Source organism: Maylandia zebra, linkage group LG3 (assembly GCF_041146795.1).
Source record: "Maylandia zebra isolate NMK-2024a linkage group LG3, Mzebra_GT3a, whole genome shotgun sequence".
In the NCBI taxonomy this organism is placed as follows: domain Eukaryota; kingdom Metazoa; phylum Chordata; class Actinopteri; order Cichliformes; family Cichlidae; genus Maylandia; species Maylandia zebra.
Genome location: NC_135169.1, coordinates 58,586,940 through 58,609,492, shown reverse-complemented (window position 1 = coordinate 58,609,492; position 22,553 = coordinate 58,586,940). Strand labels below are relative to the sequence as shown.

The window sequence follows — 22,553 nt, the reverse complement described above, 5'->3', positions numbered from 1 at the left end:
GTCCAGGCGGGAAGAAATAAAAGCATGGATCACTGTTTCAAGGTGCTGCCTCGAAAGAAAAGATTTTAGTCTTGCCAGTCGCCTTAAATGATAAAAACTGGACTTCACCACTGCTCTGATTTGGTTGTCCAATTTAAAATCACTGTCCAACTTAAAACCAAGGTCAGTAACAACAGATTTAAAATAGACTTCCAGGGATCCTAAAACAACAGAGGAGGACTCACAGGGACCACTGGGTCCAAACACCAACACTTCTGTTTTCTTTTTATTAAAATTTAAAAAGTTTCGAGCCAACCAAGCTTTAATGTCATCTAGACATGTCAAGAGAGGTTTTATGGAGATGGCATCCTTGCGTTTTAGTGTCAAATAAATTTGGCAGTCATTGGCATAACAGTGAAATGAGATCCCATGCCTTCTAAGGATAGAACCCAGAGGCAGTAGATACAGAGAAAAGAGCAGTGGCCCTAAAATTGAGCCCTGTGGAACACCACATGACAGAGGAGCAGAAGACGATTCGTAACCGAGAAGGCTGACAGAGAAAGTTCTATCTGACAAATAAGACCTAAACCAATTGAGTGCAGTGCCACCAATACCCACTACATCATGTAATCGAGAAATTAAAATATTGTGGTCTACTGTGTCAAAGGCAGCAGTTAGGTCAAGCAAGACAAGAACAACATGGTTACCAGAATCACATGCCAGAAGGATGTCATTAAAAACCCTTAGTAATGCAGATTCTGTGCTGTGAAGGGTTTTAAAACCTGACTGAAAAACCTCAAAGATTCCATTTTCATCTAGAAAATCTTTCAGTTGACTAAAAACAATTTTCTCTAAAACCTTGGAGACTAAAGGCAGCTTGGAAATAGGCCTATAGTTCGCTAAAACTGTGTGATCAAGGCCAGGTTTCTTAAGCAGTGGCTGTACTACTGCATGTTTGAAATTTGCAGGAACCACACCAGAAGACAGACTGCTGTTAATAATGTCAAGGACATACTGTTGTATACTAGGAAAAATTTCTTTAAAGAATTGTGGAGGGACAGGATCCCGTGGGGAACCTGTGGGCTTAATATGGCAAACCACATCCTCTATAGAGGAGAGCGTCACAAGCTCAAACTGAGTGAAAACAGCAGCGCAAGGGACAGAGACAGAGGGGTCAGAGTCAGGAGCTGTGATAAGAGCCCTGATGGTGACAACCTTTTCAATAAAAAAGTTCAGAAAATCATTGCAAATCTCAGGAGAAACTTCCAAACAGACATTCAAAGGAGTATTAAGAACAGTGTCAATGGTCCTAAATAACACACGTGGGTTATGACAGTTGGAAGAAATAATATTTGCAAAATATTCCCTTTTTGCCTCTTTAACAGTGTTCTGGTAGCGATGCCAGCAGTCTTTGAGAATTTGAAATGATACATGCAGTTTATCCTTTTTCCACCTCCGTTCTGCTCGACGACATTCCCTCTTAACAGCACGACTGCTCTCATTAAACCAAGGCTCAGGTTTAGCCTTAAGCTGCCTGGTTTTTAAAGGAGCCACAGAGTCCATGATTTTTTGACAGCAAGAATTAAACCAGGAATGTAGGTCTTCTGTGTCAGAGGAATTATTTTGATTAAAAACAGTCACATTAAGGGGTTAACTGTGATGGGTGAACAGATAATAATCAGTCAGCTGGCAGATGATACCACCCTGTTTCTAAAAAATGAGGACCAGATTCCTTTAGCCTTGCAGGCGATCAACCATTTCTCCAAAGCTTCTGGCCTACAGCTGAATATTAATAAATGCAAAATTCTAGCTCTGCATGAGTGTCCCCTGCAAGCAATAAATAATATGCAGATCAAAAAAGAGGTGAAGTATCTGGGCATTGTAATTTGCAAGGATAAGACATCAACAGAAAATAAGAATATCTGTACCAATATAGAAAAGTGTAAGTCAATTTTAAACATGTGGCTGCAAAGGGACATAACTCTGTTTGGGAGAATCTTGCTAACCAACATGGACAGTCTGTCCAGACTCATCTATCCAGCCTTTTCTCTGCCCATACCTCCAAAACTAATTAAATCTATAAATACTCTTAATTTTAGGTTCATATGGAGGAACAAATGTCATTATATAAAGAAAAATTATGTGATTAAGAATTATGAAGAGGGTGGGGCTAATGCCACTGACTTTGATGTTATGAATGGTGTACTAAAATTGAAATGGTTAAGATCTTTCATTAGGAACAAAAATTCCTTTTGGAACATTATTCCCAATGTGATTTTTGGCAAAATGGGTGGAATAGACTTTTTGTTACGTTGTGACTTTGATTGCAGTTCGTTACCTGTTAAACTCTCAGCTTTCCATCAGCAGGTCCGTCTCTACTGGAAATTAATCTATAAACATAGCTTTACTCCTCACAACACCCCTATATGGAACAACAGGTATATCCGTTTGTGTAGGAAATCTGTGTACGTGGATGAATGGAGATCTAAAGGGATTTGGGCTGTAGCTCATTTTATGGATGATAATGGGGTCTTACTAAAACATGAGACGTTTTGTGAGAAATTTGATGTAAGATGTACTGCTAAGAGATATAAATCCCCAGTGAAAGCCATCCCAGTCCCTTTGAGATCAATGATAAAAGAAGATATTGTGCACTCTAAAATTTCTCCTGGACTGAGGCAGCTCTGCATAGCTGGAGTTGAATTTGGTGACAGCAGGTTTACAAACAAAGTGATCAGGAATATTTTGATAAATGAAATTTGCCCTAATCCAGTTAAAAGAAATTATATCCTTAAAGAATTTGAGACCATGGAGGTTAAGGCGATAAGACAAAAGTCTACAGGGAGAGCAGAATTATTAGGCAAATGAGTATTTTGTCCACATCATCCTCTTCATGCATGTTGTCTTACTCCAAGCTGTATAGGCTCGAAAGCCTACTACCAATTAAGCATATTAGGTGATGTGCATCTCTGTAATGAGAAGGGGTGTGGTCTAATGACATCAACACCCTATATCAGGTGTGCATAATTATTAGGCAACGTCCTTTCCGTTGGCAAAATGGGTCAAAAGAAGGACTTGACAGGCTCAGAAAAGTCAAAAATAGTGAGATATCTTGCAGAGGGATGCAGCAGTCTCAAAATTGCAAAGCTTCTGAAGCGTGATCATCGAACAATCAAGCGTTTCATTCAAAATAGTCAACAGGGTCACAAGAAGCGTGTGGAAAAACCAAGGCGCAAAATAACTGCCCATGAACTGAGAAAAGTCAAGCGTGCAGCTGCCAGGATGCCAGCATAGGAAAATTGGGTTGAACAGTGAGACTGCATTTGTGGGGTTTAGAAACATCCAGAGCATCGCAACAGAAAGGTAAATAAAAAAAGTAAGAGAGAGAGAGAGATAAAGAAATAAATAAACTAGTAATACATAAATGAATAGAAAAATAGAAAACACACATGTAGAAATTGTCACATGTGAAATTGTTTTTGGAGAGAATCAGAAGTGAGACAGTTTGAATCCACAGTTCAGCGCAAAGATGCAGGAATTAAATCTGATTATAAAAACACATCGAGGCAACGAAGACCAGCTTACACTCAATATTAATATGAACACACAACATACACGCAATGAAGACATGCTTACACTCATGAATGTGAATACATGACATAAATGCTGAATGGTGTAGATTTAACACACTTAAAGGCTGAAGCTGAGGAATAACTCAGGAAGTTGCAGGACAATAGAGCGACTTTTGTGACAAGGAAAAAGAGACTGGGAGGACCAACCAGTGATTAGAAGCTTAAAGCAGGTTTAAAATAGTGAATTAGAAGTGGTTTCCAGCTGATTGAGCAAAAGAAGTGACGACTGTAGAAATAAAAATAAAAGAATAATAATTGAATTATGCAGCAATGTTTTGAATATGCATTTCTGTTGTCAGGGCAACTTCTCGAGATGTGACTCAATATGCAAATTAGTTGAATGAGTGGGGACAGAAAAAAAGAAAAACTCAAGTTTCCTGTCTGAGACATGAGTGAAGTTTGCATTGAGAGAAATATATCTGTGACTGTGTGAGAAGAACTGTTTGGTAAAATATATGATAGCAGCCGCAGGACAATTAAATAAAGTCTGTGACTAAGTGCAGTCGTGCAGATCTGGAGAAGAAGTTTATAATTTAGTGATGACACATTGTTATAAAGTGTTTAGAAAGGGCTTAATGGGAATATTACTGTTGGGCAAACTGTGCGGCTTTAACAAGATTTTCTGTGTATTTAGCAGGTGAAACTCTGTCAGCTGACTTCAGACTGTCAGGAAGCTGAAGAACCTGAGGCCAACCACTGAAACATGATGTGGGCAAAATGAACAGAGGGAGGGATTTTAAAGGTGAACATTTAGGACTTACTGCAAATGTTACTATGTCAAAGTTACTGTGACTCAAACAGAGGAAATTTTGATTTTCTTATTTCCACACCCAGCATGTTTTGGGTGTTATATGCTATTAAATACTTTTAAATAAATTAAAAAGTATTTAATAGCATATAACACCCAAAATATGCTTCGGTTCACATTTAACTCCAGAAAATCATCAATCAAAACATGGATATTACCTGACCACAGATTCGTGGTGACGTCACTGCTCTTTTAACTGTTTGGTGTCTTTGTTTGTTTGCTGGTTGTAGAAATGGTTTATATGAGCTTTGAGCTGAGAGTCAGAGGTTTCTGTGGACACTGCTCATGTCGGCACTTATATTTCTGACCTTTTCTTATAACCGATTAAACATGATCTCCTCCCTTTTGCCCCCATTTTTGGTGGTGTAGGTACAAATGATCAGGCATGACATTCTCATAATAAATAAGATACTGCAAATAATTATTTCTGCATTTGTGCGATTGAAGTGAATTGAAAATGTGTATGAAATGACACTGTTTTAAAGATTTGGCCTAAATAATTTTGGAGTGAATGAGTCTAAACATGATGACCTAACTAGTGATATCCTGACACACACACACACACACACACACACACACACACACACACACACACACACACACACACACACACACAGCATGTTATGCCAGTTTCAGCTGAAACTATGTTTCAAACCATGTTCCGGGTTTTTAGTTCACCATTTATGAGGCTTCAAGAAGAAAATAAAAGACAGATCTGAATGTTTGAAAATGTTTTGGAAAGATTCTGTAAAGATGAGATGAAAAATACTCAAAGGATAAATTTAATTGGTTTATTATTTAGATAAGTTGAAAAAAGTTAAACAAGCAAGTAAATGAAGAAACAAGGTAAAATGAAGTAATAATGAAAAAAGTTAAACAAGTAAATGAAGAAACAAGGCAGAGGAGAGAAAAGCCCAACAATCCCCTCTGAGCAAGCAGTTGGCGACAGTGGGGAGGAAAAACTGCCTTTAAACGGGCAGGAACCTCCGGCAGAACCAGGCTCAGGAGGGGACAGTCAACGGCCGGGACTGGTTGGGGGGGTTAACAGAGGTGGAGCAAGACGAGGCTACATCAGGTGAGGAAGCAGTAGCGTCTCTCCTCCGGAACAAGTGGAACCATTTTTTCTTTTTTTTCATGCACTTTTCCACGAGCGCTTTTTTCTCCAGGATGAGATTTCTCAGCTCATCGATGGTTTCTGTGTTTTGTTCTTCAAGTTTCTCACATCTTTGTTCCACCTCTTCCAATGTTGCTTGTTGTTCTTCAAGCTTGTCTTTGAGTTGTTTGGATGTTGCCTCCTGTATCAGCTTGTCCTTGTGCATGTCTGCATTTCTCTGTTGGACCTCTTTGTGCTTGTCTTCTAACTGCTCGTTTCTTTTCTGGATTTCTTGGAGCGTGAGCTGCAGGTCTTCATGTATTTTGTCTTCTTGTTGTTTTTGCGCCTGCATTTGAGTGTTTTCACGCTTCAAGTTATTGAATTCCACCAAAATCCCCTTAACGAGCTCGGAGTTGTTTCTCGCTATCTGATCGATCCTTCTCTGCATCTGTGAGCAGCGTTTCTCCAGTTTGTCCTTTTCTTCTTCCACTTTAGTTGCTTTGTCCTCCAGCTGATTACAAAACTCTTGCAGTTTTAGATTTTTAGACTCAAAGTCCTGGACGATACGTTTTCCTTCTTTCAGTCTTTCCTGCTGTTGATCTTTCTGTTGAAGAAGGTCTTTATTTTGGCGCAGTGTTTCATCCAGGCTTTCTTTCAGCATGCGGTATTTTTCCTGCATGCTCTTCAGTTCGTGCTGCATGTCTCGTTGCTTTTTGTCCTGCTCTTCCTTCTGTTGGAGGAATTCTTTCTTTTCTTCCACAGCTTCATGGAGCTTTGGAGGAGCCGATTTTTTCGGTCCATGTATTGGAGATCCCGTTGTATCTTATCAGTCATCGTTTTCTTGTCTTGGAGCTGGTTGGTCATTTCTTTTAGTTCTGCACTCTTTTGCCTGTTTTCTTTAATGAGGTGCACAATCTGCTCTCGGCTCTGAGCAAACTTGATTCCCCAGCCCTCATTAATAATTTTTATGTCCGGCTGGCACTGTTGTCTTTCTTCCAGCTCTTTATTTTGGGCTTCCATTCGTCTACATTTGTCCTCCAGTTGAAGTTTCTCTTCTTCAATTTGTTGCATTTTTTTCTGGAGAAGGTAGTTTTCCTTCCTACTCTCCTCTAACGCCCTTTGGAAGGATGAGGAGCCATTTGGGGAAATTGGCCGGCCACGCCAGGAAGGAGAGGCGGCGTAATCTTTTTGAATTGGTTGTTTTTTTCTTGGAAACATGTTGGAGTTTCTATACGATGACTTTGAAGAGCTTGTGGTGAACGTTTTGTAGGCTGCAAACACAGATGCTGCTGAAACGAACTAAAACTTGCTGTTTCTCACCCCTACTTAAGGAAAAACATCAAAGGACTTAAGATTCTTAAGATCTATGACATCATCACTCCCTAAGCCAATGAGATTGTCACAAGACATTTTAGAATGGGGTATTTTTTTTTTTAAACTGTTTTCAAACTTAACTTAAAATTTCAGTGTTTCCTGGTTGTGGACTATTGGTTAGCCCAGCCGATTAAGAAATTAATTGTCACAAACATCACTAATATTATATAACAGACGACAGAAAACACGAGTTTTTTTTCTACTCAATAGCGGTATAATAAAAGTTTTTTTTAATTATCCTACTTTTTATAAAAGAGAACATTTATTAAAGATTATGTATTTAATTAAAAAACTCTGTTCATCTAAAGCAGGGGTCAGCAACCTTTAAGACCCAAAGAGCCAAAGAGCCATAATTGGCCTATCTGGGGTTGAAAGGCTCGATAAATGCACGGCGTTTCGCCGGGTACACCGGCTTCCGCGAGTGTGTATTGCAAAATCACAATAATCTTCCAATTTAGAACTACAAGTTAAAAAAAGAACTAACATAAATAAAATACACTTCAGCTAATTTATTTTCACAAACCACGCGGAGCCGCACTATAAGGACTAAAGAGCCGCAGGTTGCCGACCCCTGATCTAAAGGGTTTAACAAAAAGGGGGAGCTTCCTGCTGGAAATTGAAATGTCCCCATGTCCCCACTGGGCGATCGTGGCTCAAGAGTTAGGAGTTCGCCTTGTAATCGAGCCCCGGCTTGGACAGTCTCGGTCGTTGTGTCCTTGGGCAAGACACTTCACCCGGCAAGACACTTCACCCGTTGCCTGCTGGTGGTGGTCAGAGGGCCTGGTGGCGCCCCAGGGTGGTTGTAGCTACATCACCAGTGTGTGAATGTGTGCGTGAATGGGTGGATGACTGAACGTGGGTGCTTAACTAGTTAAAAAAACAAACAAACATCTGTCTCTTATTTTTTATGTCACACAGGAAAGAAGCTTCAATGTCTGATGAGAAGACATTAATTTGTTGGTGTTTGTGGTGTTTGGTGCAGTTTTCTTGTTCTCTGGCTTGTTGTTTATTTACAGTGGAGATGAAGATCTCTAACAAGTTGATTTGTTCACATTTGCGCATTTTTAAGAGGAATGTGTTTTTTGAGTTTGTACACTATATGCATGTAAGGCAACCGTTTCCTTTTTCTGTATTTTTGTGTGCTGCTCTTTTAACAAAAGGGGAACAAAAGACATTTAAATCGACCTCAGATGATTTGTTTAAATTTTTACAAGGTCTTACTGAGGTGATGCAAAGTGAAACATGCTTCTTTTTTGGTAATGTGCTGGAAAAGCTTGAAAATTGACCTTGAATGTGCTTAAAAAGTGCTTGAATTTGACCCTAAAAATGTGTATGAACCAGGGGCGGAGCGTGGGGGTGGCTTACTGGGCTTAAGCCCGGGTTGTTTTGTCAGAAGCCCGGGGTATTTTGGAGTGCAATTTTTTCATAGTTAGATGCCTGGCTGACAACTGTATAAAACAAAAAGTACACACAATATTCGAAGCACATAGTGCACACTGTGGGAATTTACGACTGTGCGTGAATCCCCCCCTGATATTGGTATGATCCAAGCTCAGGCACTAAGCGACTGAGCGAGGGGGCGGGGCAGCTGCTGCCCGTCAGTGCGCTGTTGTAGAGACGGAGCCAGCCATACTAAGGAGAGCTTAAGTTTGACCAGGTACCAAAGCAAATCATTCGTACCGTACAAATAATGTAAATATGACGGTGCATCACGAAAGATTGATATCAAACTGATCACTTGACCAATATTACGTTACTTGCTCTTCAAGTGAATCAACAAATGGCGAAATGAAAAGCCGAACAAATGCTATTTTTTTAGAGAGTCTTAGCTTACGTGTGTTTATTTCATATTTTCAGTTCTTACCCTCCCCGACTAAATCGGTTTCAGTTATGTACTGAAATATAAGAATGGACATTAGAGGGTTCTTTCAAAGAAAAACTCAGGTAAATGTTATTTTATATATTATGCTTTGTATGTTGTTCAGTATATTTGTATGCAAAACAAGAGGAATTTCAGTACACTGCAGGATATTCACATTTGTAACCAGATATTTACACTTTAGGGAGAAAACATAAAACATTTTTACTGCACAACATCAATTTAGAGTAAACTTTTGTTTTAGATAAATATTGAAATATCTTTTGAATTAGTTAAATGTCACAATAAAGAGAGACAGAGCTTTCTGTTTTTTATCACTTTCATCAAATTTAGGAGTACATGTACACTAAGTTTATTGTTAATTAATAAGAAAACTCCAGAGGATTCCATTCTGAGCTGAAGAAGCTTCTGATAGGTTAGTAGAGTCCATGTGAGTAAACAGGTGGCACAGCTGTGGATGCATATAAGGCAAAACACAGAGCCTGTTTCTGTGACATGGGAAAATCAAGAGATGTCAACCAAAACACCAGGAAAAGAACTGTGGAGCTCCATAAGTGTGGCTCAATTTTGAATACAATTTGGTGCCATTTGCAATTAAGAAATACAGACGATTTCTCTCTTTACTCTTAAAGTTAACAAATATGTTTTTTATATTTATCAATCTAAAAAAATAAACATTTAGTCTGATTTGATGTTACAATTAAAAAGTGTTTGTGTTTTTATCTGAAGAGTTTGTAAATATCTGTATATTTGATGATTGTCAGCACAAAGAGAGAGAGAGAGAGGAACAGAGAGGGAGATGGAGAATGAGGACAGAACAGAGATGAACAAGAGCAGGTGAGACACACATGTTAGTCAAATGGTTGTTTACCAAAAGTATCACCGTATCATAGGTACTCATGTATCTCATACCTAGTGTTTCTTTTTAGGTTTGTTATTTTTCAAATTCTATATTTATTAAGTTATGAAGGCTTGTTTGCACAACAAGGCTAAATAATTATATAAACCTTTCTCAATCTAAATATTGTACTTTGGTAAAATTAAAAAATAAGTGTAGTGCAGGTCTATGATGATTTTTAGTGCTACTATCATCTAGTTCTGATTCTGGTTCTGTCTTGGTTAAGTCCCAAGTAGTGCTGATTTTGAACTGTTGTAGTCCTGTTTTAATTCTGGATCAGTTCTTGGTCTGGTTGAATTGGGGTTTAGTCCTCATGTCTTGATACAGCCCTGATTTTGTTCTGCCTTGCTGCTTAATTAAAAAACTAGTTTAAGGTGTTCTGCACATGTGATATATATTTTTCCCTATATGAAGTCATTCTTTTTTGAACAAAACTCAAAACAGAGCCAATTAATCTTTCAGTCATTTCTACCCCCCCCCCCCCCCAAGGGAAAAAAAATCCCACATGCATACTATCCTTTTGGGCTAAGCCCCGGGTGTTTCAAATGTCTGGCTCCGCCTCTGGTATGAACCCTGCATATATTGCAGTATTTACAGTTTATAGTAGGAATTTCATGGCAACAGCTAATCTTTATTTTGTTTACTGGGAAATGAAATGCTGCCAATTCACAAAGCTGTGCTTCAGCTGCACTTCCTGTTGTAGACTTGTGATGCACACAGGCTCTGTTCCAGCACTCAGCATGTTCTTCCTTATTTGCTCCACCAGGGGGAGCTCCTAAACTATGACATCCTGATAGGAGTGAACCAGGGAGAGGGGCTGAAGTTTGTGGACGACAGTGAGGACAACGACGGCATCTCAGCTGCGGCGTTCGACTACACCATCTCCAGCTTTGTTGACAACCTCTACGGCTACCCAGAGGGTGAGGACGCCACCTCTGTACACTGCCACTTTTTCAGTTATTCCATTTTACAGCCTCCTCTCACTTAACTGCATTTTGCAGCATCATCAGGTTTTGTCTCATTAGGAGCCGCGTTTGTTGATTTGTTCGTTTTTTTCTGTTTGCTGTATTCATTAAAATAAACGGATAATCGTCAAAATGACAAATGTGGACAATTATCAAAGCTTACATTACAATTCTGACAGCTTGAGTTCACATGAATTTTCAAAAGAATATAAAAAGCTGTGAAAGTGCTTTAAGCGTTTAAAACATGCGAGTAAAGAATGGAATCAGTAACATGTGAGCCCAGTGAAGTGCATCAAACAAGACAAGCGTGCTAAAGAGAGCCACTCATCCACATCACGGCGTGTCTGCGCCTTAACCTTTGAGGCTCTGTGGGCAGTAATGCTATCATCCCCCAGGTAGTCGGTGTTTCTGACAGATCGGCCTGCGAACCCCTCACAGCCGGACCACAGTCACAGTACAGACATGTTTGGATAATGCAGTCATGCTTCCTCTCTGCTGCCTGCTCCTTCTGTTATCAGAAAGACTTTTTTTTCCTCTCTAGATTTCTCACTCACTTCCTGTTTACGGACCACCAGTGGGTGGCACCAGCTGTGGCCACTGCCAAACTCCATGCTGAGTTTCAGTCCCCAGTTTACTTTTACACGTTCTACCACCACTGCCAAACCGAGACGCGGCCCGAGTGGGCCGACGCCGCGCACGGAGACGAGATACCTTACGTGTTCGGCGTACCGATGATCGGTGCCACGGACCTGCTCCCGTGCAACTTCTCCAAGAACGATGTGATGCTGAGCGCTGTGGTCATGACTTACTGGACTAACTTCGCAAAGACTGGGTAGGCCTCATGTCACAGTAGTGTAAACTGTACACGTTACTGTATGTTCTCTGACAGCCTTCTAGTCATGTTGAATACTTGAATCTAGGTTGCTAGTTTAATTCCCGTGTGGCTTTGAAGAATTGAACATACTGGTTCACCAAAAGCATCCAGATCCCAGAGCAGCCGGTTGGTCTTAGATAGTTTAAAGGTTGCACAGAGAATGGGCCTCCTGTCTGTATTCAGTGTATTGATGCCACATGTTACTTATAATGGAGACTGAATATAACTTTGAACTGAAACGTTTAACCTTTATGCTCCACCAGGGACCCCAACCTGCCCGTCCCTCAGGACACCAAGTTCATTCATACCAAGCCCAACCGCTTCGAGGAGGTCATCTGGACCAAGTTCAACTGGAAGGACAAGCAGTACCTTCACATCGGTTTGAAACCTCGTGTCAGAGACAACTACAGAGCTAACAAAGTGGCCTTTTGGCTGGAATTAGTCCCTCATCTTCACAGCCTGCACGACGTGCTCTTTCCCACCACTACGCGCTCCCCCGCAGGCCGTGACCCCGGCACCATGAGGCCCAGAAACAACGTTCCTCGAACCACTCGTCATCCTTACCCTACCTTCCCATCAGATCCTGAGCCCGAGGGCTCAGAGCGCCCGCCCCAGGACCTCTTTCCCGGAGACACCCGTGACTACTCCACCGAACTGAGCGTGACAGTTGCAGTTGGAGCGTCGCTCTTCTTCCTCAACATCCTGGCCTTCGCCGCCCTTTACTACAAGCGTGACAAGCAGCACGAGATGCGCCGGCACCGGCTGTCCCCTCAGCGGGGCGGCCCCGCCAACGACCTGGCTCACAGCCAGGAGGAGGAGATCATGTCCCTGCAGATGAAGGACTGGGAGCACGACGCTCACCACGACATGGAGCCCCTGCGACCCCACGACATCCTGCGGCCCGCCTGCCCTCCCGACTACACCCTGGCGCTGCGCCGCGCCCCCGACAACGTGCCGCTGATGAAGCCAAACACCATCACCGTGATCCCCAGCACCATCACCAGCATGCAGCCTCTTCACGCCTTCAACACATTCCCCTCCACCGGCCACAACAACACCCTGCCCCACCCCCACTCCACCACCAGGGTATAGTAGGGACAGGCCCGACACAGCGCCACCTAGGGACCAGGAACACTGGCTCTGCTACCGCTCTGGAAGGGAGGCCTCTAGACGTGGGCCTTCGTTCTGTCCTCTTATTCTCTTCTTTCTCCAAAAGCAACTCCACCTGCTGCGTCATGTGCTGTGAAACTTGGCAGCTCCCTCCACTGGTGGCATGTGGAGGTGCAACTGAAGTGTCCAGCAGCAGATGAGCAGTTTGGGGTGGGTGACTCAGATCTTTCAAAGATACTGTTTTCAAAGACGGTCTGCTGTTTCCAGGCTCAAGACCTCCAACATTTGTCAAAGGGACGAATGCTCTCTCGCTCCTCGCTGTTTTCTCTTTTTTACGTTGGCGTCATCTCTTTTTCCATCTCCTGTGTGTTATGTGCACATTATGCTTCTCTTTTCTACATCCGTGTTTTATTACTGCTCTCTTCCTCTCATTTGACACGCCTCCCTCCTGCTCTTCTCTAAAAATTCCCGATCTGCTGAGCAGTTTGGAGGCGGGAGGCGTACACTAAACATATAACTATGAAAACACTGATATCTTTCATTCGACCAGCATTTTTAGGTGCCAAGTAAGTACTGCTGTGTTTCATTTCTCATCGAGGGAGAAGAAAAACCAAAGAAAAATAGAGTTTCGCTATTTACCGTCAACTAACAGAGTTCTGTCATGTTCTCATGACAAAGTGCCAAACTGGCCTCAGTCGTGATTTTCTTTCTTCCATCTTCTCTCTTTTTGTTGTTTTGTTTGAAGCATTTGTTTAATTGTTGTTTTTTATTGTGTGGAAAGAATTTTTCTGAAAATATAGATATAGAGAAATGATATTATATATAGTTCTATATAAAATGTGTACAAAGGAGAAAGTATATAAAAGGGTTTTCTCAGTGGGGGATCTATGCATGAATCATTTTTAAAGACGCGGGGAAAAGGACACTGTACCTGTCGATGCACGTTTCCCAAAATCTAAACGAGTCATATCGCTCCATGTTTGCTACTTTTGGTTTTTGGTTTTCTCCCGCAGAGTAAGAGCATCGCAGGAGCATCGCAGGAGCATCGCAGGAGCATCGCAGGAGCATCGCAGGAGCATTGCAGGAGCTCCTGAAGTCAAACGACGCCTCCCAGCACTCATTTATTAAAACGGAGTCGATGCCAAAAGTCTTAAACGTTAGAATCAAAGCAACAGCTGTGAACTCAGTCATGGTGTCATGTGCAGCCTCCGTCTTACTGTCACTACTTTTTCATTTTAGGGTACGTGAGGTAAAGCGTCCGTCGATGTAGCTTGATTGTACAAAATTATTTTTCTACGTTATTAACAAAACAGAGCAGAGACTGATGCTGCTCCTGTCTGACCCCCTTATGTCTGCCACATGTGTATTCTGACTTCATATCATCACTGCTCCCTCCCTCCTCCTCTCTCCATCCTACACCGCCTTTGTTATTTAACACCGACCCCCCCCAAACTGATAATCAGACAAATTCCCAAACAGCTGACTTCACTGTGTCGACACCGTTCCTGACTATTTCTGACCTCAGCTCAGCTCTGCTATTATCCTCACATTAAGGGTTCGTTCACCTGCCTGCAGATGATCTGTGAGCTCGTCGGTTGTAAATTAAACTCTAAGCACACTGAGGGTAACCGGGAGGCGTTCAGGGCCTGCAGTGCAGAGCTGCAACATGAAAAAAAGGGATGGGGGCTCAGATCTCCTGAACAGGGTGGAAACAACACGGTGGGTTTGTGCTGTTTGTGATTCCTGCTCCGTCACTCTGGTGGAGACGACTGCAGCTCAGCAGCGCTCCCTGCTGACCCTCTGATGAAGATGTCAACAGTATGTAAACTGAGCTGATGTGCTGCTGTTTGAGCCCACGTGGTAGCGTACGTCCAGTATGGGAGAACTTAGTCACCGGTGCTGTCTTTGCTTGTGCTCTAGCTTTAGCCTGTTTGATTGTTTGTTTTCTATTTTATTACTGCCTAAAAGGGGAGGTGGGGGAAACACATGCCTGACTTCTCCTGTCAGAGGTTTTGTAAGCTCAGTGGAAGGGAAACGTGCACAATGTAAATCATAAAACAACTGAGTGGGGCTGTGCTGCAGGTGGATCAGTGCTGTGGACAGTAGCTGTGGAAAAGAGACTGGACAAAGACTCTCAGCCTTAAATACAGGACAGAGGATGATCCGATCATCTTTCAGCTAACAGTGTCGAGCAGAAGGACGGCCGGCTGATGCGTCCGTACGAACCCTTTTGTACTCACTCCTGTGTATAAGGAGGTGGCGAGGGGTTGTGTAGTTAACCTCAGTGATAGGTTTGTAGCATAAACCTATTCGTTGGAACGTTAAGGACAATTTAATTACATAGCAAAGCAAGACACGAGTAGGCAAAGTTCTTTATGTTTCCCGTGCACGGGAGAGAACCGGACAAACGCCGTTCCTTCGCTTCACCCCAGTTGCTCTCGTCCGCTCCCCTGTAACACTGCTCTTTTATTGAGGTTACATGAATATACATATGACGTTCATTAACATATGACGTCTACATACAAACAAAGAGTACGTTGCCTGTGCGTGCGTGTGTGTGTGTGTGGGGGGGGGGGGTCAGAGTGTGACCCCATAAAGACTTCCCTAAACCTGCTGGTCTGGAAGTCCAGCAGTTCATCTAAACAAAAGGCACTTAGCCTAAATCAGATATAGATACATTTATCCTAAATGAACAGAGGGAGTGACTTTAAGTCTGATTTCAGACTATGTCAGTATTAGTTAAGCCAAGAGTCGGGCAAAAGCTTTATGACCCGGAAAGTTCTAATTCCCACAACATATTGTTGGATTAGTAAGCAAAACTTTTCTGTGATGAAGATTTTTGGGGTCGTTGTTTTAGTGATGGGTTCATTCTGTCAGTTAGCTTTGGCTTGTTTTCTTATTTCAATAGAGGGAGTTTTACTAAACATGGACATGTCGAGGAGCGGCTCATTATTTCTGTAACAGTGCACTTAGAGAAAACTGTCAGGTGTCGCCCCCTTTGGTGATGATGTTTTGTGCTCTGATGAGCTAATAATCAGCTCTCTTTTCCTCCTTCTTTGTTCTAAGCAGGCCTGCAAGATTGAATTAACAGCGCTGTAAAACATTGTTGTGAGAGCAAATATAAGGTGAGCTTTTCCAGATTACAATGGGCTGAGGAAAAGGTCACCTGTGGGAACCTGCGAGTTCCTGTCTAAAAGGATTGCAGCGAGTCAATCCAGTCCAAGATCATAAAGAACTGTTTTTCTAAAAACAAAAGAAAGAACAAATAAATGAGCTCATATTGATGAGGGTGGAGACTCTGATGCTTTGTGCGTGAGGCTCCACTTGTCTGCTGTGCAGCCGTGACAAAGACTGGACCAGCGTTAGGATGAGTAGATGTTGACAAACAATTCACGACGCCGGTAAGAAAAGGGTGGATGCTTTGCTTTGCTTTTGGCAGGAGCACAAGAGAGAGAGGGAGACCGAAAGGTTCACATGAGAGTGGAGCTGCAGACTCCACCCTTGGGCGGCTAATTTTGGGTTGCTGATGTTTGCTTTAAGAAAATGTTGTTTTATTGACTGGGTTTAGATGATGGTGTCACATTATATTGTTGGGAAAATGCCAAATGCTGAAGGGGAGAAAATGTTTGATATTACTGATGTTACCATTAACCAAAGCAGGCCACTGTAGAAGTCAACGACATTTTATAGAAGGAAAACAGAACCAAAGCCAAATGTAGGAGTTATATAGGGGATTGGTGGACTTGTCACATTCCAAATCCAGTTATGGAACAACAAACACTGGTCCAAGGGAAAGGGCAGGTGATACGAGGTGGTGCTGGAGGGAAACGAGCAAAGTAAAGACAGCAAACCTATTTTGGTTCGATTTGATAAAAGTCAAATTAAAAGAAGTACCATGACACTCAGAGGATCAACGTGAAACTAAAACATACGCACATTTTGTATGAAGCACATGACTGATAACTGTTGTGTTTTAAGTTTAGTTTCTTATAGCACAGAGTGGATCACAGTGAGGGAAGGACAGGGGGGGAACTGAGTTTAAATGTGAAGTTGATGCTAATATACAGGTTTTGTTTCTAGGTCGTTCTGGGGATGCAGGCTCTGGGTGGAGCCAGGAGCTGAAAAGATCGAACATGATAATTAAACTGATTTTATTATTTAAACACAGGTTTGCAGGCCCGGAGCAAATATACTCGAGAGGAGAATCGCTGAGGTTTTCTGAGAAATGATCTGATGAACCTTTTTCTTTTAATTTTCTAGTTGTGCTTTTGTTTGACACATGAAGATGTGTCAAAAGGGGGAGTTTTAGGTCTAATTTGAAACAATGGATTATATGATCGATGATGCAATTCTACACTGCAATCATCGAGTCCATCCTCACCTCCTCCATCACCGTGTGGTACGCTGGAGCCACTATCAGGGACAAACAGAGACTGCAGCATGTTGTGCGCTCTGCTGAGAAGGTGATTGGCTGCAGACTCCCATCTCTGCAGGACCTGTACGCCTCCAGGACACTGGGGCGTGCAGCTCAGTCACAGCTGACCCTTCTCACCCTGGACACAGTCTGTTTGACCTGCTCCCCTCAGGCAGGAGGCTCCGGTCCATTCGCACCAGAACCTCTCGCCATAAGAACAGTTTCTTCCCCTCTGCTGTTGGACACATGAACAATAACCGTATGACTGTTCCCACCACTACCACGTGACCCTACGCTGTGTTCACTGCATCATTCCATGTTTGGCCCTGATCACCACCTGCACTCATGTATATATCTATCTACTTAGCACTTTTAATCCTTATTTTTATTTTTATTTAAGTGTTATATGACAGTATGTTTGCACTGAAGCACCGCAGCAATTTCCTAATGTTGTAAACCTGCTCAACATTTGGCAATAAAACCGTTTTTGATTCTGATTACTGTCAGCATTTTAATCGCTAGTTTAAAGGCTGCAGCTGTTGCTCTAACATAAATGTAACAGGCCTCAGTGCTGGTTCTAATAGTCTGAGCTGCTTCCAGCTTTATTTGTGAAGAGCACAGCAGCTTACAAAACACGTAGCTAGCTCGTACAGCTGCGACGTTAAACTTTCATGAGCTAAGATGACCTTAAAATAACGGGGCTACGTGTGGTGATGCTAGCGTTAGCCACGTTAGCGCGTTAACTTCACAGGTGGTCAGACTGAGTAAACAGGCACTAAGTCAGAGGTTGGGCTCTCCGTTTCGCTGCAGGATCCCTTCATTCATGCAATTTATGCAGTTTATTAAAGTGCAATTGGAAAAAGGATTTTGAAATGCAGTTTTTAAAAGCATTTCAAAAATCAGTTTATTAAATGGGAATTCAAAAATGAATTTACAAATGCAGAATTTATTCTATAATTCATTACTTAAGCACAGAATTCTTTATTTCGATGCGCGTGGCTCTTGTGGTCCTCCATACAGGAGTGAGAACGTGTTGGCATTTGGGTCGTCCTTCCCCTCATCATAGTCTGCCACGCAGGCCGTGACAGAAAAGCCCACTAAAAGAGCGCCCACCAGACCAAAGCAATGGTTTTGACTTGATCAGCATTAACCCCGCCCCCTGACTTTGATGGGTGAAGCTGACAAATAAAATGTATTTATGAACAGCGATGCAGGGCCAGGAGTAGCAACGTGAATTAAATAAATACATCATTAAATAATTCATTAAATGTGTCAGTAAAATAATCAAAATAGAAAACAAACCAATAATTGATTAAATATGTAATTAACTAATTTGAATTGTATATAAACAAATATTGAAAAATTTTAAATGAAATTAATGGATAATTCATTATTAATATATATCTTTAATTGATTATGTAGATTTTTTAAATTAATTACTGAAATAGTTCATTCATTAGTGATGCATTTATTTAATGCAACCATAAAATTATTGCTAGTTTAAGTAAAATAAATTTAAGACATCAATATTAAAGGTTAACTTATGATAATGAATACATGCAACTATAACTGATGACATAAAAATGAGGATTTCTTAAGCTGAAGCCAAAGTGCTGACTCATTTGTCATGTTACTCTCAAATGTTTTCCCTAATAACAAGAACATAATTACACTTTAGCCACAAGAGGGCAGCAGCATTAATATAAGTCACATGTATATAAAGGTACAGTGATTATATTACAGTGATATTGACAAAAACAAAACAGTTGATGGCAGTGTGTTTTTCCATGACAGAATAATTACGCACACCCCACTTTGCAGTTATTTATTTGTAAAAAATGTTTGGAATCATGTATGATTTCCGTTCCACTTTGTGTTGGTCTTTCACGTGGAATTCCAATAAAACTGATTCATGTTTGTGCTGTAATGTGACAAAATGTGGGAAAGTTCAAGGGGGCCAACACTCGGACCGGCGGCCGCCTCGGGTCTCTGCTCCTCCTGCCTCCCCTTTCCCTCATCCACCTGCTGCCTCTGTGGAAGCTCCGCCATAGCCACCACCAAACAACTGACTTATTTCTACACATCGACCAGCATCCGGCCAATCCACCACCTTCCATCGTTTATACCGTTACAAAAAAATAAAAAATCATAAAAAAACATCATTGGCCCAGAAAAACGAAAAATCACCATCAGTATGCCCGATGGCCAGTCCAGCTATGGTCGTGCCATCAGTTAACCCTTCGCTTGCCAGCTGTGACACGCGTGCCCAGGGTTGCCGACCCCTGCTCTAAAGCATCTGATTTGGATTCCTGAGATCAAATATATTTTCCTTTGTGTTTGTTTTCTTCCCATTTGTGGCTTTAATGTAGTGTTACATCCTGTTTGTTTGCTTCCATCTGTATACATGTCCAGATTCACTGTTATGTTTCTATTCTTACATTGCTGTGTGATCACTGTTCCCTCTGCTGACTGATGTGACCTTTTGTATCTCACACTGATACTTGTCATATTTGTATCTGCGCCTAAAAGATAAAAAGTTTTCCATGCTAAAACACAGCTCCACCTCCTGCAGTTCTCCCTCTGAACCACTAGATGTCTCTGTTATCTAAATGAAGACGTGCAGCACAGCAACCACAGCAGCGCTCAGATCACACGTGTCCTGTTATTATGTATAAAAGCATGAAACAGGTGAGACAGGTGGGATCAATATTAATGTTGTGGAAATATATGAAAAAGCAACAGAAGAGTGAAAACATTTCGTGTTTCTAGAAAGATCTTTCAGCTCACAGCTGCTCACAGACTGTATTTACAAGTGACAAACTGCAACTCTACAGTACATCTACAGTATATATCAAATATATTCTGTATTCAAATCTATTGAGTGATGTTTGAAAGTCTTTCCAGGTGAGTTTGATCCAGGAGGGTCTGAAGCCAGAGTCAGACAGAGACTGTGCAGAGACTGTTCAGTTCAGTTCAGTTCAGTTCATTTTTATTTCAAACATTTCAAACATTTCAAACATGTGCCTTCACAATCATTACAAAATATCATTCCATTATTTGTTTGAAAAGGAGTAGGCTGAAGTATTTACTTATTTGTCCCTACCCCCTCAAGTTTTACCTCTCATTCATTTAAAAATTTTTTTGTCTTAAATTAAACAAACAACATATGAAACATATAAACATATGAAGTAAAACAAAACATAACATACATAAATCAAAAACAAGAAATTAGCAAGCCCCACCACAGTATAGTTTCTTTCATATGAAAAATACAGAATGTGTATATTTGCAGATACACAAGTTATGGAAAAACAACAAACCAAAACAAAACAAAAAAACAAAAAAACAACCAAAAAAGAACCGCAACACCATTACCAGCAACATTACCATCCTGGGTTAACCCCGTTTTCTTCATTCTTATACTTATTTAAAATTAGGTTTTTATATTTTACTTTAAACTGTTTTATGTTTTGACTGTCTTTTATTTCTTCTGTTAGACTGTTCCATAATTTAACTCCTGCAATTGAGATTGACATAGTTCTTAAAGTTGTTCTAGCACTTTGTATTTTTAAATTCCATTTCCCTCTTAAGTTATACCCACCTTCTCTTTCTATGAACAATTTACAGATTTCTTTGGGAAGCAATTTATTTCTGACTTTATGCATTATTTGCGCTGTTTTAAGCTTCACCAAGTCTTGGAATTTAATAGCTTGCATTTTGACAAAGAGTGCATTTGTATGGTCCCTGTACCCTACATTATTTATTAATCTAATGGCCCTTTTCTGTATTATAGTTATTGTTTGTGTGTTACTTTTGTATGTGTTTCCCCAGACCTCTACACAGTAGCTCATATATGGCAGTAGTAAAGCACAGTATAAAATGTGCAGTGCTTTCTGATCCAACATATGCTTTGCTTTTCCCAGGACGGCAATGCCCCGTGCCAATTTCCCCCGAACATAAGTAATGTGTGGCTTCCAACAGAGCTTGTGGTCAATGATCACCCCAAGAAATTTTATTTCATTTACTCTTTCTAAATATACATTGTCAACACATATTTCTACTTCGATATTTTTCTTTTGGTTTCCAAACAACATAAATTTGGTTTTATCGAGATTCAATGATAATTTATTTATATCAAACCACTTCTTTAATATCGTTAATTCCTGTGTGATCATTTCCAAAACCTGTGGCAATTCCCCACCTGAACACAGTATATTTGTGTCATCTGCAAATATTACAAACTTTAAAATCTCCGATACTCTGCAGATATCATTTAAGTACATAATAAACATTTTTGGACCCAGTACTGAACCTTGAGGTACTCCACAAGCTATATCCATCAAATTAGATTTATATTCATTTATTTGTACATATTGTTGCCTATTCCCTACATAGCTTTTTAACCATTCCAAAACCACTCCCCTAAACCCGTACTTTTCCAGTTTTTTTAATAGAATTTCATGATTAACAGTATCAAATGCCTTCTTTAGATCTAAGAAAACTCCGAGCGCATACCTCTTATTATCCATACATTCCGTTATCTTTTCCATTAAATCTATCAGTTCCAAAGCTGTTGATCTGTTGTTTCTGAACCCATACTGACTATCTGTCATTAATTCATATTTTTCCACAAAACTGTCAAATCTTTTTATGAAGAGTTTTTCCAGTATCTTAGAGAACTGGGAGAGTATTGACACTGGTCTATAGTTTGTAAAATGATGTCTTTCACCAGTTTTGTAAATGGGAATAACTTTAGCAACTTTCATTTTTTGTGGAAAAACTCCTTTTTGAAACGACAAGTTGAATATATATTTTAATGGTTTTACGATACCATCAATAACTGTCTTTACCGTTACCATATCAATATCATTCCAGTCTGTACTGGTTTTGTTCTTAAGTCCTCTAACCATGTCATAAATCTCTTTCTCTTCCACTGCTCTTAAAAACATTGAGCTACTATTCCTTTCAATATTTTCACCAGTGTCCCTTTCTATTCCATCAACCTTTATTTCTTCTGCCAGTTTTGGCCCTATGTTTACGAAGAATTCATTAAAGCCATTTACTATCTCCTCCATGTTATTAATACTTCTTGTCCCTTCTATAAAGTACCCAGGGTAATCATTATTCCTTGATTCATTTTTGATTATTCTGTTTAATACATTCCATATATCTCTTGTGTTATCTTTATTGTGTTCTAACCTTTTAATGTAATACTCTCTTTTACAGGATCTCATTATATTAGTTAATTTATTTTTGTAAGTTTTATACTTCATTTCAGTTTCTATTGTTCTCTTGTAGAAGGACAGAGCAGCAGCAGAGCAGTCCAGATACACTGATGATCCTCTGTCAGATCCAGAGGGACACACAGGGATGATGCTGGACTCTACATTGTGTCTGACAGTGGAGCTGTTCTCAGAGCAGTTCACTCTGCAGCACTGACAGTCATCTGCACTTCTTCTCATTCCTCTGTCAGTCACTGCTGGATGAAGCTCTCCTCTCCACCTCCCAGTAACATGGCCCAGTCAGA

General features: G+C 40.8%; 2 protein-coding genes and 1 long non-coding RNA gene across 3 annotated transcripts in view; 2 read left to right on the top strand and 1 right to left on the bottom strand.

Annotated features, from left to right (window-relative positions):
* LOC101486510 (protein NLRC3-like) overlaps window positions 1-22,553 on the bottom strand; it is a 118,589-nt gene that overhangs the window by 22,308 nt on the left and 73,728 nt on the right. The window lies entirely within an intron of this gene.
* On the top strand, window positions 8,232-9,836 carry LOC143416869 (uncharacterized). Its single transcript, XR_013097123.1, has 3 exons — window positions 8,232-8,543; window positions 8,744-8,830; window positions 9,530-9,836. It is a non-coding gene; the product is annotated as an uncharacterized LOC143416869 (long non-coding RNA).
* LOC112432530 (neuroligin-2-like) lies at window positions 10,209-13,499 on the top strand. The gene is made up of 5 exons (XM_076877907.1): window positions 10,209-10,250; window positions 10,430-10,600; window positions 11,024-11,082; window positions 11,170-11,460; window positions 11,766-13,499. The coding sequence occupies exons 1-5, from the start codon at window positions 10,209-10,211 to the stop codon at window positions 12,592-12,594; spliced, it is 1,392 nt and encodes a 463-aa protein (XP_076734022.1). The 3' UTR covers window positions 12,595-13,499.

Coding starts and splice junctions, on each gene's coding strand:
- LOC112432530 (XM_076877907.1), top strand. CDS start 10,209: ATGTCTGGCTCCGCCTCTGGTATGAACCCTGCATATATTGCA. Junction 10,251..10,429: donor TGAACCCTGCATATATTGCA/GTATTTACAGTT, acceptor TTGCTCCACCAG/GGGGAGCTCCTAAACTATGA. Junction 11,461..11,765: donor ACTAACTTCGCAAAGACTGG/GTAGGCCTCATG, acceptor ATGCTCCACCAG/GGACCCCAACCTGCCCGTCC.